Raw genomic sequence first — 17,720 nt, 5'->3', positions numbered from 1 at the left:
AACTTTGTTTTGTCTTTAGGACCAATGATTTTTATTTTTATTATCAGACTTTAAATACATCCAGTTATTTATTTTATTTGTTTATTTGAGTTTATTTGGTAGGAACAGACAAACTAGCAGTGATAGTGCAACCCTAACCCTTGTCCCTAGATGGGCTTTTAAAAAATACCTCTAAAAGTTAAAATGATAATCATTTAAAATAGCACAGCATAATGTTGACGACATTTACAAACAGTGAAACATTAAACATCAAAAATGGCTACAGTTCTGTTTTTGACATAACCAGAGTTTTGTTATCTGAAGCTCATTTCAGTTATTTTAACTCGTTTTAGTTTTTCCAACTTTCCTACAATTACTTAAATTTTTTAATAAATAGAGAGTTAAAAATAGAGTTGAATCTGGTTTGTGTTTTTCTACATGTGAGGTGAAAGCAGATAAAACTGAAATGAAATAAGATGATAATAACTGGCTGGTTGTTTCTGTGGAGTCAAAAGGACGTTACCGTTTTGGACGTGCTGTTCCGTCCATGTCCACCAGAGGGAGCCAGAGAGCTAAATATGAACTACCAGAGACAGAGTAAGAATAAACTCCAGATCTGCTGATGGCTCATTCTGACTCTCAGTTCAGGTTTTATGTTAAACCTTCCAGGTTTGGAGCTTCGTTTCTGTTTCATTATTATTTTTATTTTATTTCAGTGATTCCACTTTATTACTTTTACTTTTGTGTCGTTTTTCTTTGTTTTTGTAGTTTAGTTTCTGAGGTCTAGTTATTCTTTTAGATTCCTGTTGTGTGTTCTCGCTCACCCCCTGTGCCATTTACTCTCTCTCTCTCTCTCACACACACACACACACACACACACACACACACACACACACACACACACCTGTGAGGGAGAGAGAGAGGTTAATGTTACTTTCTCACATGGAACCAGTTTGGGTGAATTTTTACTTTGTGAATAAAACAAAAAGTAAAATATTTTAATCTGTCTCTGATGAAGGCTCCTCCTCATCCTCCTTTTCTTTCTTCCTGAGTCTAAAAATAAACGGTGAGGTAAGAAACTCAGTGGGTGTTCGCCAATAAAAGGCCACGGGATGCGGAAAGGAGCAGATCGAGAGATGGAGGCTCTCAGCGGCAGCGGACCGGTGGAGGTCAGGGGGCACCGAGAGGAAGAGTCCCTCCTCATCCTCATCAACCACTGCCGGGAGATGAAGCAGCAGGAGGCCCGGCTGAGGCTCATCACGCTGCTGCTGCTGCTGGGCTGCGCCGCCGCCTTCATCTTCATCAGCTGCGCGGATCTCAGTCAGCGGAGAGCCGCGGTAAGAGCCGCCGGCAGGGGGCGCCCTGCGGCGGCGGAAACATCCAGGCTGGTTCTCCTGACTCTGCTGAAGGTTCTGACAGGTTCAGGTTCGGTTCGGCTTCTAAAACCACCAGAACCTGCTCAGTTCATCCGAACCGCCTCCGGTGTTCCGGGAGAGTTCGGATTGTTACGAACCGGACTGGACCGGATCGAACCGAACTTCCTGCAGAGTCAGACTGATAATGGAAATGACAATAAATAAATCCTGGAGGTCTGAGGAGATCCATGAGTCAGGCAAAAGGAGCCCGGACCCAGAATCCACTGCAGAACCGAACCGAACCTGGACCTGCTGTCCATATTTATGGATAAAATTCTTTTGAATTTTTCTGATTCTAATTTTTTGCTGCGACTCGAAATCATCATAATTGAAAAGTATATTAAAATATGTATTATTTGCTTCATATTTAAAGTAAAACCAGCAGCTGGTTTCAGGACCTTCCTGAGTTCAGCCTGGTTCGGATTAAAGATACGGTCCAAAACAAAAACAGCAAAGATTTGAGCTAGCCTAAAAATGGCGGTTCATTTCTCAACCTCATATTTTTATTTTTTTATTCATTTATCATAAATAAATGTCACAGTTTAAACTAATCATTTAGATAAATATTTCTGAAGCAAATGCAAATTATTTAACTCAAAGCTAAACATTCAGCCACTTAGCTAAATAATTAGCCTCAAACTATATTTAGCTTGCTAAGTAAATATTGAGTTTGAAGCTAAATATTTAGCTTCTAACAAAATATTTAGGTCCATATTAGTGAAGTAGCTTGTTAGCTAAACATTTAGCTTCAAACTAGTTAGCAAGCTAAATATTTCCCCCAGGCGGAGTGATGATAATGGTATTTGTTTGAAGCTAAATATTAATGTGTAGCTTGCTAGCAAAATACTTCATTTGATTGAATAACTTGGTTAAAATAACTTTTTAAAATGAAAGACCCTTTTTCTCTGACAGGCTAAATAACCCGAATCATTGCTGGTCATTTTTCACTGTAACTTTAAAAATGGCGCCCCCTGTGGTTTAGATTTATTAGATCCTGCTAGTTTCCTGACCTGATCAGACCCAGATGTGCTGAACGGTTCTGAAGAATTTCCTCTGTTATCCACAGAAATCGTCTGATTCTGATCCGTCCTTCTCGGCCCAGAGGAGAATCTGTCCTGCAGGTACGTTAACCTTCATTTCCTGTCCATCCAGCTGCTGATCAGAACCAGAACCAGAACCTAACCGCTCACCTTCCTCTGTCTGCAGACGACCCGTCCACAGCCAGTACCAGCAGTTCTCCCACCGCCGGCCCGCTGCACATCGACCTCGGTGAGTTTTTGTCTTTAGATATTAAAATAAGCAACAGAAACGTTTTAATCTAAACCGAAATGTTTCATCACCTTTAAACTGAGAAAACAGATCAGAACAAAAAGTAAATCAGGAAAAGTTCATCTCTCTGTGTTCAAACTTTGGATGATGATTCTGATGGAAGTAAAAAATGTCAAGAATCTCGTGGAAACTGAAACATTTGATCTTTCCACTTGTTTTTATAAAAGTACCTCAGGGCTGAATCTCTGGACATCAGGATATTCATCTAATTCATTTCATTATTCAAACAAACTGACAGTGAAACTGACAGGAAAGCAGGGAGATGATCTGTTTCCATGAAGCATTTAGATTTACACAGAAATGAAACAATCAGAACTAATAATCACATTTACAGCATAAAAACATAAAAAACTCAACATATCAAACTGATCCCAATATGCACATAAAATAACAGAATAAATAAGAAATGATTTATGTAAACACTGGGAGGAAGGATCTGTGGTGACGCTGCTTTTTGCTCCCAGGATGCAGCAGCAGAAAATCTGCAGTTTGTTTATAGTTATGATCAGATATGAGACATTATTTAATAAAACTGTTTGCAGGGGAAACTCGATTATTGTGATAAAAATCAGATTTTAGGCGTGCCATGGTGGCGTAGCGGTTGGCGCGACCCGTATTTGGAGGCCTTCAGTCCTCAACGCGGCCGTCGCGGGTTCGACTCCCGGACCCAACGACATTTGCCACATGTCTTCCCCGTTTCCTGTCAGCCTGCTGTCATATAAGGGGCACTAGAGCCACAAAATACCCTGGAGGGGCAAAAAAAAAATAATCAGATTTTAATCCCAGTTATTCAGTTATTGTTCAATCTGAACAGGAAGTGTGTCATTCTGGTTTAGATGCTAAGCTAACGGATGCTAACGGTCCTTCTGCAGATTCCATTAACGTAGCGAACCTGCTGTCTGGGTCTCAGCTGGAATGGAGAGCCAGGTTCGGCGGCGGCGCCTACAGCCGCGGCCTGCGGGCCATTGTGGTGCCGGAGACCGGACTCTACTTCGTCTACATGAAGTTCGTTCTGAAGGGCCCGGCGCGGGACTTCCGCGTGACGCTGCAGCGGCGGAGCGAAGGCTACGACCGAGACATGGACCTGATGGGGGCCCAGGACGGCGGCCCGTACCCGACGGGGCCCCCGGACGGCGGCGGAGGCCATCACCGGGTCCGGACGGTGTACGTGGGCCAACTGTTCGACCTGTGGAGAGGAGACCAGCTGAAGGTTCTGATCAGTGAAGGCCAGGAGCTGATCGATCGGGCCTCGTTTGGAGCGTTCAGGACGTAGGAACTGTTACGGCCCGGTTCTGACCCGGTTCCGGTTCTGTTCAGGATGTGATGACTGGAGGAAAATATTCCACTGGACCTGCTTTATATCTAATGTTTGTGACTTTTGCTGTGCAACTTGGAACAATACTCTACTTTTTTAGAGGTTAAAGGTCGTTTTATTTATTTTGACCTCTTAGTTTTTTCATTTGACCCCTGAACTCTGACCCCAGAATGCCGGCGCTCGCTGCAGGTAGAGATGATTGAACTTTGTTTTATTTGAGTTTAATCCAGGTTAATTAGCGCCGTTAGCTCAACAAGCTAACGGCGCTAAAATATCTGATTTATTAACTTTCATTTGATTACAGTTTATTTTAATTTAGCAGATATTTATTTATAACTGGAAAAAAGTTCTACAAAATGAGACAAGATAAAAACAACATGAATGAGAATAATTTTAGTCTTTTATGTTTTGATCTGATCAGGTTTAAGATGTTTGACCTCTGACCCTGGAGGCCAAACCTTTTGCTACTTGGAGCAAAATGTGAAGTTGAATGTTTTCTCTGTGATAAAATATTTTTCATCTTTTTTTAATCAAATGCAATAAACAGATTTATTACTATAATAAAAACAGTATTACTGTATTGAATCAAACAGTCTGAAAGTTTCCTTCCAGGGCCACAAGAACTCATCCTGAGGGCAGGAAACGGCCCACGCGCCGCAGTCTGGGCCCCCTGGATAAGTAGATTCTGGGTTTGTGGCTCGGTTTTTTGACGTGTTTGTCCTGAGACTCATGAACTGGGTGTTGTTGAATTTCACAGATTTTTGTGGTTTGAGTTCCTCAAAGTGAAACAGAAAACATGAGAGAATAAATCTTAGAATAATAAATGTTAGATTAAACTTGCGGCCTTCAGAAAACCTCCTGAATCTTCCTGAAACCTCTCTGTGTTCGGACATGATCCGACACGCCGCGTGTTTCTGCTCCTTCCTCCGGTGGCGAAACGCAGCCAGAAACTGGAGTGGGTGGAAGAAAAGCTCTTTAGTGCTGCGTGGGACGATCAGAACAGAGAAAGTTTAACCCTCACAGTTTCACTGTAACCTGAAAAGTTGCATCAGTTCAAAGTGAAACATCAGCAGAAACAGAAACAGAACCTGACAGACGAGTGAAAGGAAAACCTCAGGATTTATTTTCCTTCAGAGGGAAGAACCAGAGAAACAAACAGAAAGTCAGAATTCATCCATATTTACTTTCCAACTGATCCTGGTTATTATGAATTTAATTCATTATTAAAATTATTTGAAAGATTTTATCTCAGGATGCTGATAACCTGCTGGTTGCTCACGTTGAGTCGCTGATTTTACAGGAACTGAACATGCATGTGGCGACAGTGGAGAGAAAAAACATTATTATAAAAACTCAGACCAAAGAGGAGGTTTTAGAAAACTCTGGATTTGTGTTTCAGGATCTGATACTTTGTTTTATTAAGTTTATATTTTAATTCTCTGTTCAACCTGTCAGTCTGTCCACACAGAGGCCGCCATGTTTAACTCCTAACAGGAAGTCATTGTTTTGAAGCAATCTGATTGGCTGGCAGGCTTTAGCTTAGCGCTGCACCGCCCCCTGCAGGTTTGGCATGTTTAAATCGACGCTCAGTGACGGATCGATGTGGATAAAAACGTTTCTGAAAACAATCCTGTGTTTGACATTATTTTTAAAACGACGTTTGGACAAAATCTGATCAGATCCGACTGGAGGAAATGAAATATTAGAGGAGAAGATAAATAAAAAGTGACACAAAATAAAATAGAACCAAATAAAAAAGGAAACTAATTAATATAATTGGGAAAAATAACAAATAAAATAAAAGTGACAACATTAAATTAATAACGGTAGAAATGATAAACAAATAGTATCTGATGACAGACTGTATGATCATGTATGTTGTGAAATTTCTTTATTTTTTTATTCTTACATTTTTGGTTGCAATATTTGGCATAATAATTACTTTATAAAGTCATTTATTTTTTATATTACTGCTGTACTTTAACAGGTTCATTTTTATTAATTTAATTTAAAATTTTAACACAATTTTTTTTGTTCCTCCTGGAACCTTTGTATTTGTGTGTTTCTGGTACGCCTGTAAACCTGATGCACCGCTATGTCCGCTAACAGCAGCAACGATGCGTCTTTTTCTGCTTCTAATCGATCTGATTGGATGATGGAAAAGACTATCGCTCTGTTCGAGTTATGCTAAAAGGAGTTAGCCTAGCAGCGAACCTATGCTAAGCTGAAGTAGCACCTCATTGCTAAACATGTAGCAGCTAATGCTAATGTCCAGATTAGAAATTTAATGAATGACCAGAGAAACTTGGTTTCAATCTGATGATGAAGAACAATTAAAAACTACAATAACAATATTTTAGCAGCAAAAAGATTTTTAAATTGAAATGTTTCTAATTATTCTAAAATAAATACAGATCCTGCATCCAGCAGGTTCAAATCGAGTCCCACCGCTAGTCTATGTTCATTACCAGCTTTGGCAGGGTGAGTCCTCCGTAGATGGAGTCTAACTAAATGAACTGAGTTTGTTTTTCATTCCAGTTGTCAGGAAGTGGCAGAGAGCAGATCCTTCATGTCCTAGTCAAACCCTGACAGCGCAGGCAGCCTGTTGTCTCTTTGTCCAGATTGACACATCTACAGATTAATAACAGACATTCTGACCAGAGAAACGTCTTTTACGACTCCGCAGCCTCCAGGGAATCCCAGATTGACGCAACGTTGACTGACTCAGAGTTGCTGCAACAATCATTGATGATTTGCTGAATCAGGTTGTTGATGACTCGGCAGAAACCCGATCAGCTGATCGAGGAAAACAGGAGGAATTGATTCACTGCAACTTATTTTAACTTTATATTGTTAGAGTTCAGCAGTAACTAGTTACATTTACTTCATCTTTACTACGCTGTACTTTTACTTTTATAGAGTAATTTTATTATAAAGTCGTTTCTCTTACTTTGAGTAAAATTTGTGGATTTTCTTCCCACTGAATGAAATCAAACATGTTTTAACCAAACCAGAAAAAACCTGCAGCTTCTGTTAAAGTTTCTGAAGTTTTGGACTTTTTTATCAGCTGCTTTTTTTATGACTTTAAGGTCAGACGATCCAGAAGCAGCAGGATGAGACCTGACCTCCGGGTCACCTGACCTCCTGTCCTCCTGGTCACCTGACCTCCGGGTCACCTGACCTCCGGGTCACCTGACCTCCGGGTCACCTGACCTCCTGTCCTCCGGGTCACCTGTCCTCCGGGTCACCTGACCTCCGGGTCACCTGACCTCCGGGTCACCTGACCTCCGGGTCACCTGGCCTCCGGGTCACCTGGGCTCCGGGTCACCTGGGCTCCGGGTCACCTGGGCTCCGGGTCACCTGGGCTCCGGGTCACCTGGGCTCCGGGTCACCTGGCCTCCAGTTAACTCCCAACAGGTGTGGGGTATTAGAGGCTCTTTCTCCTGGTTTTGCCCAGACATGCGTGTTGTCTGGTCGGGTTGCAGGGCTCATAACTAACTTCAGTAAATATTGTTTCTCTTGTAAATCTGAATTATCTGTTTGTTTAACTCAAATTGTTTGTGGATTCAGAAACTTCCTGCTGGTTCTGGGGTTTGGTTGTGATTTGCTTATAGCAACATAAACAGTTCAGTACCGTTAGTTCAATAGTACAAACCCGTATATAGAAAAGCCTGAGCTGAGCTGAGCTGATCCTCCTGTCGGCCCGAAGGATCTCTGGTTCCCTCGTCCAGCTCTGCTCGGTGAAAACGGTTCTTCCTCTGTCATTTTCCTGAATCACAGATTAAAATGTCGTTTCTTTTCAGACAGAAAGCTGCTGCAGCTTGGAAACCCGGCTGCTTTGTTTCAGTTTTATGCTTTTGTTTTGCTTTGGGTCATTTTCTGTTTGGATTGTTCTGTGACCTCTGACCTGGCTGCTGTAGTGGCTTTGGGTTTAGATCATTTAATTAAGGCCTTGGTTTTTAACTGGTGTTTATGTCTGAGGCTGTGATGACCTCATGTTGGTTTTTATGTCTAAATTATATGTATTTTGTGTAACTCCTGCTCATCTGTGTCCAGGCTGAGAGCTGAAGGTGGTGCAGGGCCTCCAGGCCTCCAGGGGGCGCTGCTCCTTTCTGCTGGTGTTGGTTTCTTTATTATTGAGAGCTTGGAGTGATTGATTTGGCTTTATTTGATGTTTATTAACACTCCCCCTGCTGGCAGGCCTCAGTGCTGCTCATTTCCATTCCCACTGTAATTTATTTAAATTTTAAATGTTTAACAAACATGGAACCATAAACTGTAGGTTTTTGTGGAATCACGTCTCGTTCTCATTGGTTTTAAACCTAAGCGCCTTACTGGTGCTGTACCTGTTTTCTTGGGTGTGATCCCAAGGTGGCGCTGTTGCCATCGTTTGCTCTGAGAGGAGCGTTTAAGGACCAGAGGATCAAACTTGACTTTGTGTTGATACACAAAGTCAAACCATAATATATTAATTTTTCTTTGCCCTAAAACTGACACAATTTCATATCTTTATATTCAATTTGGTTCTTTTCTGAATTATTACAGATTTTGCTGCAGAACAGCTAAAGGAGGTCATGGACTTCCAGCCGCCATTTTTATTTCTCCCGGTGATTCTGTAATCGGCTGAATCTGAACCGGTTCAGTCAAAATGTTCGGTTCTTGGCTGAATTAGTTCCTCATGTTTTCCTCCAGTCAGAACTTTTTCAAAGTGCCTGGTTACTTTAAATTTTTAATGTTCCCAGATCTGAGAAACGTCCTCAGATGATGCAGAAAAAAACTCTGGTATAAAAGCGAATTTACCAAACATTTATAATCTGAGGATCAGTTCGAAACATTAAGCTGCAAATGTTAAAATGATAAACTTTACTCCAGACAGGATTCACTGACATTCTGGCTGTTTTGCTAGCAGTAGCATCCTGCCCGATGTTAGCGCTAGCTGCTAGCTCCTTCAGGACAGAGCTGCACTATGTTTTTTTGGCAGCTACATTCTTCACGTTAGCATTAGCTAACTCTGATGCCTTGTTAACAAGATTCATGTTGTGGTTTCATTTTCTGGCTTCAATAAAACGCTGCTGTTCATGATGTTTAAACAAAGTTTCTGCGACACTAGCTGTAAATATCCGCTCCATGTTTTTATATGCTGATTGTAGGTGGTTACCCATAGTGGCCACTAGGGGGCGCTGTAGTTTAGTTCATAATGAGATGTGCCTTCATTTAAACCGAAAAATAAGAGCAAGTGTTGCTAGTCTCCTGTCAGTCAGCACTTTGGGCTGAAATACCCCACGGACAAGAGGAAGAGGAGGATATTCTTCATCTTTGACTCTGAACTGCAGCCATATTCGTCAGAACAAGCTAACGGCTAACGGCTAACGGCAGCGCAACACGCCAGGAAGTTCGCAGCCCTCGGACAGCGGAGCGAGGTACATGTTTAGAGCTGCATTAGCTCATGGAGTTAGCATTTCTATGTATTCATGTTTTGTGTCAAACAGAATCACTTAAGCAGATGTATTTTATTTTTCACGGTGTCTAAGATGCACATCAGCGAACTTGGTTTCAAACGAAGTAAATGTGAATCTACTGTTTTATCAGTTTTAGCTCCGTGTTTTATTGGTCCTGAGGGTTTTTATACCAGCTAATCTCTGCTAGCATAGACGGCCGAACGCGGTTTGTTACGGCTTCCTGTCCACATGAATGAAAGCGGGTGAAAGTGTTAAAATTAAACTATTTATTTCCCTTTATGAGACTTTAGAGGGAGCGTCTGATGAAGGGACTTTCCCTTTAAAGGGAACGTGAAGAATCTTTTCTGAACCGGCATGTCTTCAGGTTCATACTACAATTATCTGAGTCATCACATTCTTCGCATTCTTCCATCGCACTCCCTTGTTTAAAGTAATCTACAATTAACTCCAAATTACACCTCGGTCACTTTAACCAACAAACGCGTCAAAGAACGCCCTCCTTCCAGTCACATGCGCCACTGAGCCTCCCGGTGCCGCGACTAAAACAATCAATCAGAACTTTAAAACAATTTTAAGGCCCGAAGTGGGACAGTCTGCTGGTTAATCTAAAAACAACAGCGAGGATTCCTCAGGGAGAAACACTTCCTGTTTTCTTAAAGGAGACACGCAGCTTTTCTCCTGCTGCGGCTCCGATGATGAACTAAACTTCCTGTTTGAGTCACCATGGAAACAGAAAGCAGCTGATGACACGTTCACACACCGGCAGGAAAATGTTCCTCACCTTTGAAACTATTCACTCCTTCTGCTGTTTTACCTTTTATTGCTTTTACTGTTCGGTCAGGATTTACATAACTTGGCTTTGTTGACATAAAAACATTTAATATGAAGAGAAAACTGATTCCTACTAAATGTCAATTAAATCCAAATATTTACGTCACAAACTAATCATAATAAACAAAGTTTTACCTAAAATAACTCACTACTATCACCAATCAATCAGTCAGGTTAGTTAAGGTTAATATTTATATAATCACTTATTTTGGGTTACGTATTTTTGTCATTATTTTGTAAAAACCAGTTTTCATTTTGACACTAAATGTTTTTCTGTCAACAAGCCAAACTTCATTGATCCTGATTAATTTGTAAAAGTGATAATAAACTTAAATAAATTTAAATCAACATTGAAAGAAATAACCAAGGTCAAGATTTATTGTAATTTATTGAAAATAATTTCCCTTTGTGATACATTATGTTATTCCTAATTCTGTTTTTTAAAATAAATCTGATCTTTGTCACTTTTATTGCCTGATATTTTTGCTGCTGTTACTCTGAAGGACAATAAAATATGTTTTTATATTTTTTCACCTTCTAATCATTTCTGCAGCAACCTCAGTTTTTTGTGAGCAGCCATGTTTGATTCAGAGGAAGGGTCTAGTCAAATCCCTGAAGAGACTTTGGCCTCAGGAAACAAACCTTTTGCCATCAGGGTCAAAACTGTTTCTAATTAAAGTTGTTGGACAAACAAGAACAATTATAAATATAAAGTTGCTGAATATTTTTATTTGTTCAATATTGAACTAGAAATGCTAATTCTCTTTTAAAAACAAAAAATAAGTCATTGGTTGGAGACAAAGCTATTAAAAATCTATTAAAATAAGACAGGTTCACAGTTTTCTGGGTTTTTTCGGGTTTATTTTTGTTGCAGCTACAATACATTGGGGGTAAAAGTTGATTTTTGTGCTTTTATTTACAATAAAATTAAGATAAATTTAGGAGAAAAGATTTAATTCATCTGTTAAAATGTGAATTCAATCTGGAGAGACTCAGACGGAGATGAGAAGACAATTAGAAGAGTTTATTGACAAACAGAATTTAAAGTCTTTGGCGCTCGGCCCCGGCTGGGGATAACGGTTATCGCAGCGTTAGCGACAGGCTTCAGATGAGCATCCTGATGCTGTTAGGAACGTCATCCCCCAGGGCCCGGCACTGGTGGTGGAGGATGGGTTAGGGTGCGGGCCTCAGGACCGGGCGAATGGAGGAGAAGGGGTGGTGGTGGGTGGAGCTCGGCTGGAGAGCGAAGGACACCATGAATGAAGGTCCTTATCAGCTGGGACTTGGTCAATGATTGGACGTGACGTGGCTTGGTCCGGCGTTGATAGGTCGGTGATTGTGGGCAGGTCGCTTCAATTAACGGGTCCCGGTGGGGATAAAAGAGTCTTCCAGTTTGAATTTGCGCCTAGGCTTCATGATTAAAGAAGCTTCAGAACTAGTTTAAGATTTAATTTATTCTGTTATGATAAACATAAAAATCACTGTGCAGGCCACAAATGGCCCCCAGACCGCAGCTTGGACATCCTGCTGCGATGCGTTCAATGACCACTCCAACACCGCAGCGTCTGTGACACACATGCTGTTTATTGAACATCAATCCAGGAGAAATGAGACGCCAAAAAAATCACATTTAACCAAAGAGTTAAAACACTGAAGCAACAAAACGACACTTTATTTACACACACACTCACACACACACTGCGCATGGTCCAGTCAAAGCCCGCGCTCTAATCATGCTGAAAACACGTCAACAGTTCCCCTCAGAGTTCAGTTTCTTAAATCAGAGAATCTCAAAGATTAAATCAGAAACTGTTAGATCGTGCGACGCCCCGCCCCCACCGTTGTCATGGCAACAGTCACCGCCACAAAGCGACAGAAACCGTGGCTGTTTCTGTGGATCTGCTGTCAGTTGCTGTGATTTCTGGGTTTGGTTCAGTTTCTCTTTCTGCAGGTTTATTTCACGTCTCGTTTGTTTCTCCTATAAAACTTAAAAACTTTAAATCTGAAATAAACACAAAGACATTTCTAAGCTTTAAAACCGTAACCATCCACTTTCTAAACTAGTGATCAGTTCTGATGGTTCTGGTCGGATCCATCTGGGTCCGGTTCAGTTATCTTTCTGCATGTTACTCTACCAAAGCTTTTCCTTCCACTAAATTTTCCACTAATATGCTGGAATGTGGCGTCGGCTTCTTTCATTTTGATGTTTCGTGTTTTAAAGAGCAGAGTGAGATTGGACGATAAATTATTGCGATAAACGAGGATATTGTCATTTTGAGATTATTTAATAATTATAATTTGATAATAATTAATAATTATGCAATTTCATAAATAAACTTTAATTTTATAAAGAAAACTTCCACCTGAAGATATTTGAAATATTCAAAATAAATAAAACTGTAAATAAAATGAATTATTATGTTTCTGTAAACAGAATTTTCCTTAAAGTTTAATAATCAGAATGGAAATTATTGAGCTCATTTTCATTTATTCACTGGTTTATTAATTTTCATTTATCTGGTCAGACGCTTTTTCACCTGAGATAAAATACAGTTTATATTACAATAAAAACATTTTAATGTCTGATATTAGACTCTTATTTCATAAACATCCAAACTATCAGAATGAACATCTGAATCTGTTCTGGTGTCGTTTAATCCAGTAAAACCAGTAAAACCAGTTTAGTCTGAACTTTTCCTCAGGATGTCTGTCGGTTTGATTTAAACCAGACTTCTGGTTTCTCTCTGCCCGGTTCTGTTCGGATCCGGTTGGGTCACGTCTGGAGTTCTCTCAGGATTTCACTTTCCGGCCGTTCAGGAGGACGCAGCGCTCAACACAAGTCAGCCATGTGACCTTTGACCTGCTTTATTGATGACTCAACGCGGTGAGGACTCACGATGACAGGATTTCATCACCGCACCGATTTCTGTGAAACAATAAACTGAAGAGGTGTTGATGAATGACTCGGACTTTGTTTATGTGACATCACTGTCTGGACGCTGAGCCGGGAACATTTAAAGGGCCGGTGTCGCGTCAAATCCACTGTTTTATTTTTATATCATGTTATAATGTTGTAACCTGCAGCGTCGCTTTGATTCGTTTATGTTTCAGAAATCCTTTCATCTCCATGGCAACCATTCAGCTGTTTAAAACACCTGGATGGGCCTAGCCCCGCCTCCGAGGCGCAGCTCCTCCCCCTTCAGACTTGCCAGAAGCTGGAGCTGCATCAGGTTCTCAGAGCAGCACTGGTATAAACATTAAAGGGTTAATAGAGCAGCCATGTTGGGATGACTTCCTGGAGGCGGAGCTTCAGAAAGAGCAGGAGCTTCTTAAAGACACAGACCCAGTTTCAAGATGCTGAATTATAAAGTTGAATGTTTTCAGTCATATTTGACATGCAGCATGTTTATAACAACTGAGTCATGTAAAGTAGTTTGAACTTCATGACCCAACGGTTTACCATCAACCTCTAACGTTTATTTTCTCTCATTAATTAGTCGGCTGGATTTTATTAAACCTGCAGAAGGATCAGGATCGGGGTGAGCCTGGGCTGGTCACCTGACCGCTGGTCACCTGACCGCTGGTCACTGACCGCTGGTCACCTGACCATTCATCTCTAAGACGCCCGTTTAGCTTCTCGCCACTTTCCCATCCCAAACGTGACGTATTCTCCCAGCTCTGGTTTGTGAAAGGACTAAAGTGATCTGGGGGGTTGGGGTTGGGGTTAGGGTTAGGGTTGGGGGGTTAGGGTTGGGGTTGAGGTTGAGGTTGGGGTTAGGGTTGGGGTTAGGGTTGGGGTTGACCCACCCAACAGAGACCTAGTGATTCTGCTCACTGCTAAAGGAGACGTTCAGGGAATCAGACGACCTACATTTACCTGTGGAGTTGAAGGCGTCTGACTGAAGCAGATCTGGATCTCAGAAAACAGGATTAAAGTCAACCAACTATTCATTACCAGAAGGAGGTGATGACCCACCGATGGTGTTTCTAGTGTGGATAACGGAGACCTGTAGGAAAATCACTGGGTGGCCAAAGTTTCTCTCTCACATCAATGGAGTTTGGGGCCAATGAGGCAACTGGTAGAAACATGTTGGTCCCCATCGAACAGGAGAGATCTGGATGTTAGCGTGTTAACCAGGAGGAAACTGAACTCAAGCCGTGTTTCCATGGAGACGCAGCAACAGCTGGAAGGTTGCTATGTTTAGCGTGAAGCTAACGCGTCCAGACGACGGCTGAAGGACGACCTCTGCTGACCCCTGCTGGCCAGTCGCTGCATCATCCTGATGCTCCACAGACAGAACTTTAGTCTGTCCAGACAAAGCCGGTGTTTCTTGACAGCGACTCCGTCCCAGAGCTTTGGGACCAACGTGAGCGAACAGACAGTCATGTTGGGGAGCGAGTCTGACCAAAGTGACGCTGAGTCTGCATTCACAGCCGAAACTAAATCACCATCTACTTCCTGCTTATGGTTCTGTTTTCTAGGTTTTAGGCCGAAACTGCTTGTTTTCCCTGAACAAAAGTCTCAAGTTTCTTCATCTGCAGAATATTTCCACTGACCACAAAATCACTTCAGTTTAACATCCCAGCACTGAACCCGACTGGCCATCTCCACCATGAAAACATGGAATCTGTGATTCACCGTATCATAAAATGTACATCTGTCATTTTGGTGCAACATTTGTACAAAATGCTAAATAATTTTAGATTAAGCTTACAGAGAAAAGCTGAATGTTTGTGAATCTTTGGGTGTTAAAGGGTTAAACTGAACGGACCCCAGAAACCGCAACAACTAATAAAAATGTTCCACCGACGAAAATAAAACGTGTTTATGGTAAAACGAGATCGGAGCCGATTCCTGGCTCTCATGTTTCAGCTGCTCTGCCTCGTATTTCAGATTCAAATAAAAAACTGCTGAACATTTGAGTTTTTTACAGTTGTTGCATTTTGTTATTACTATGAATACAGCTGCGTTATATTTCTGATATGTTGTTCTAAACCTTAGCATCACACCAACGATCAAACAATCTAAATCATAACGATAATAAATGCATCCTGCTGCAGTTTCCACATAAACAGTAAAACTGCAGCGTCATGAATCGTAGGAAAACAAATCTGACGACGCCGCTCTAAATAAATCTGATCCTGAGTCAGATCCATGACATCACTTCCTGCCAGTTCACAGCAAACAGCTGCTGAGGGACAGAAATCTACTAAATAGATCTTTATTCATTTTAAAAGTGTTTAATTTCCCAGATTCTGTGTTTTGTACTTGTGTTTAAATCATTTACTGGGAGGATTTTCATGAATTATAAAAATAAAATGTGAATAAATGTTCAAATCAGAAATAAACTTTCATTAAACTGCATATTAAATTCACTAGTATGAGTGAAATCGTATTAAATATTAAATTTAGTTCTGAACTCTGAACCAGCAACTAATAAAATCCGACAGATAACAGGTCCTAGTCAAATCACAGCGTTTCCTCTGACGTCTTTTTTTTTAAGCTCTGATTTGTGACTAAACAGCCATGATTTTGATTTCCTTTTTTAAAATAACATTTTCCTGATAAATGAACTGATTCTAAATACATAAGAATAATTTAATGTTCTTAAAGAAATTAAATCAGTGGAGAGATTTTCATTAGTTTTGTTAAAGTGTAATAATGTCTTTTCATCACAAAATCTGAATAATGAATGAAGAAGAGCATAAAGTAATCTGGCTTTAAATAAGACTAATTATTAATTAATTCTTAAGGATCAAAACTGAAGTTTTATGACTGTAGAAACTGGTAGAAAATATTTGAGTTTGAAAATAATAAAAGCTGAAAAGGAAAGTATAAATATTTTTATCCTGATTAGTTTTGTTTGGAGAGAAGCAGCTGCGGCGCCGTTAGCCTCCTAGCTAAGCGGCTAACCAGATCGTTCCTCTGAGCTGCCATGATGAAAATAATTCATCACCAATTCAATGAACGGCAACAGTTTGTTACCAACAAGCCACTAAGTTTATTTATGTAAAGTATGTTTTTTATGTTTGTTTTTTAATTGAAACAGAAGAAAACACTCTTTAACCCGCAAGCTAAGCTAGCTTCTACTGCTAAAGCTGCTAGCAACTAGCTTGGTCTCTGTTGACATGTTGTGCAAACAAACACCAACACAAATATGCTACAATAATGAAATAATTCAGTAAAAAAAAATGGTACAAAACAGAACTATAAATAAGTGCAATGCTAGCGTCTTTAGCATTAGCTCCCTGACTTAGCTTGTGATTCTTCATGTTTCTGTCTTCTGAACCAATCAGCAGCTGCTAAGTAGCTCAAACCTTCACCAAATTAGACTCGATCAACTACAATCCAGAAAACCATTAAGTCTTGCTAATTTTGTGTTACGATGCTAACTGCTAATAGAAGCTAATAGCGATTAATTTCTCAGCAGGTGATCATCCAGACACTGATGAAGCGCGTAAACAAGATGATTTTGAGTGTATCAGGTGAGATATTGACCCAATGAGCTTCAGCTAATCAGAAAGTTAAATAAATGTTTTCCAACTTGCAGACTGTCTAGACTCAAGGCAGCCATTTTGAATTTTGAGGCTACAACTGGTAAAAAAAAAAAAACTTTCCAAACTTCTTGGTATTTTTCAGGTGATTTTTTTAAAACTCGGGTGTCAGAAATGTTTACTGAAACTTTACAGTATGAAGGAAATGAAGCTTCTTATGGAGGAAAAACCCAAAGTTGGAATTAAAACTGGGAAATTTAAAGTTCCTTAAACAGCCGTATGTTCAGAATCCAAGATGGCTGCTGCACATCAATGTAGCTGAAATCCAGTTTGCAAGCAGCTCTGATGGTTTTAGCTAAACATTCAGTGTCAGAATGAATAAAATGGAGGGAAATGTTTTCATCCTGCTTTGCTAGTAGCCGTTAGCGCCAAAACAATTAGCTTACTGGTTGTAACTGGTGAGTTTTCCCACATAGGAGCTCAAACTTCAGAGATCAAACCAAAACGCATCATAATGCCACGAGCGTTTACATAGAAAATGACTGAGAAATGGGCCCCATACGGTACTGACCACTGGTTGCATAACGGGTTGGTTTTAATGGCCTCTGTGGGTCTGATGCAGGAGACCGATGGGTAAACTGGGACCCATAATGGCTCTTTAAAAAATGTTAATGACCCAACTGGGTCCCAAACAGGAAGCCATTTTGAGCCCAGATCCACTTCGAACCCATCGGACCTGAGAAGAAACCATATGGGGCCCAAATACACGTTGGTGTGATTTAATGAACCAGATCAGATTCCAGGAAACTTTCCTGGTTTCATCTGAGAGCATCGCTAAAACGTTCCTGGTTTTTCTCCAAGGAAAGGTGTCGGATAAAAATCCCTGAACTGAATCTG

The 17,720-nt window shown here is 40.6% G+C and overlaps 1 protein-coding gene across 1 annotated transcript; it reads left to right on the top strand.

Annotated features, from left to right (window-relative positions):
• The first annotated feature begins 924 nt into the window (after window positions 1-924).
• LOC111609466 (tumor necrosis factor-like) lies at window positions 925-4,598 on the top strand. Its single transcript, XM_023338002.1, has 4 exons — window positions 925-1,316; window positions 2,461-2,515; window positions 2,601-2,663; window positions 3,596-4,598. The coding sequence occupies exons 1-4, from the start codon at window positions 1,092-1,094 to the stop codon at window positions 3,994-3,996; spliced, it is 744 nt and encodes a 247-aa protein (XP_023193770.1). The 5' UTR covers window positions 925-1,091; the 3' UTR covers window positions 3,997-4,598.
• The last annotated feature ends 13,122 nt before the right edge of the window (window positions 4,599-17,720 follow it).

Source organism: Xiphophorus maculatus, chromosome 8 (assembly GCF_002775205.1).
Source record: "Xiphophorus maculatus strain JP 163 A chromosome 8, X_maculatus-5.0-male, whole genome shotgun sequence".
Taxonomy (NCBI): Eukaryota; Metazoa; Chordata; class Actinopteri; order Cyprinodontiformes; family Poeciliidae; genus Xiphophorus; species Xiphophorus maculatus.
Note: the sequence above shows the minus strand (reverse complement) of the source record. Positions and strands in the feature narration are given on the sequence as shown.

What these genes read in the sequence shown, in the direction of transcription:
- LOC111609466 (XM_023338002.1), top strand. Translation starts at nt 1,092, where the DNA reads ATGCGGAAAGGAGCAGATCGAGAGATGGAGGCTCTCAGCGGCAGCGGA. An exon ending in TCAGTCAGCGGAGAGCCGCG is followed by an intron (nt 1,317 to 2,460) that starts GTAAGAGCCGCC and finishes TGTTATCCACAG; the next exon opens with AAATCGTCTGATTCTGATCC. An exon ending in GAGGAGAATCTGTCCTGCAG is followed by an intron (nt 2,516 to 2,600) that starts GTACGTTAACCT and finishes CTCTGTCTGCAG; the next exon opens with ACGACCCGTCCACAGCCAGT.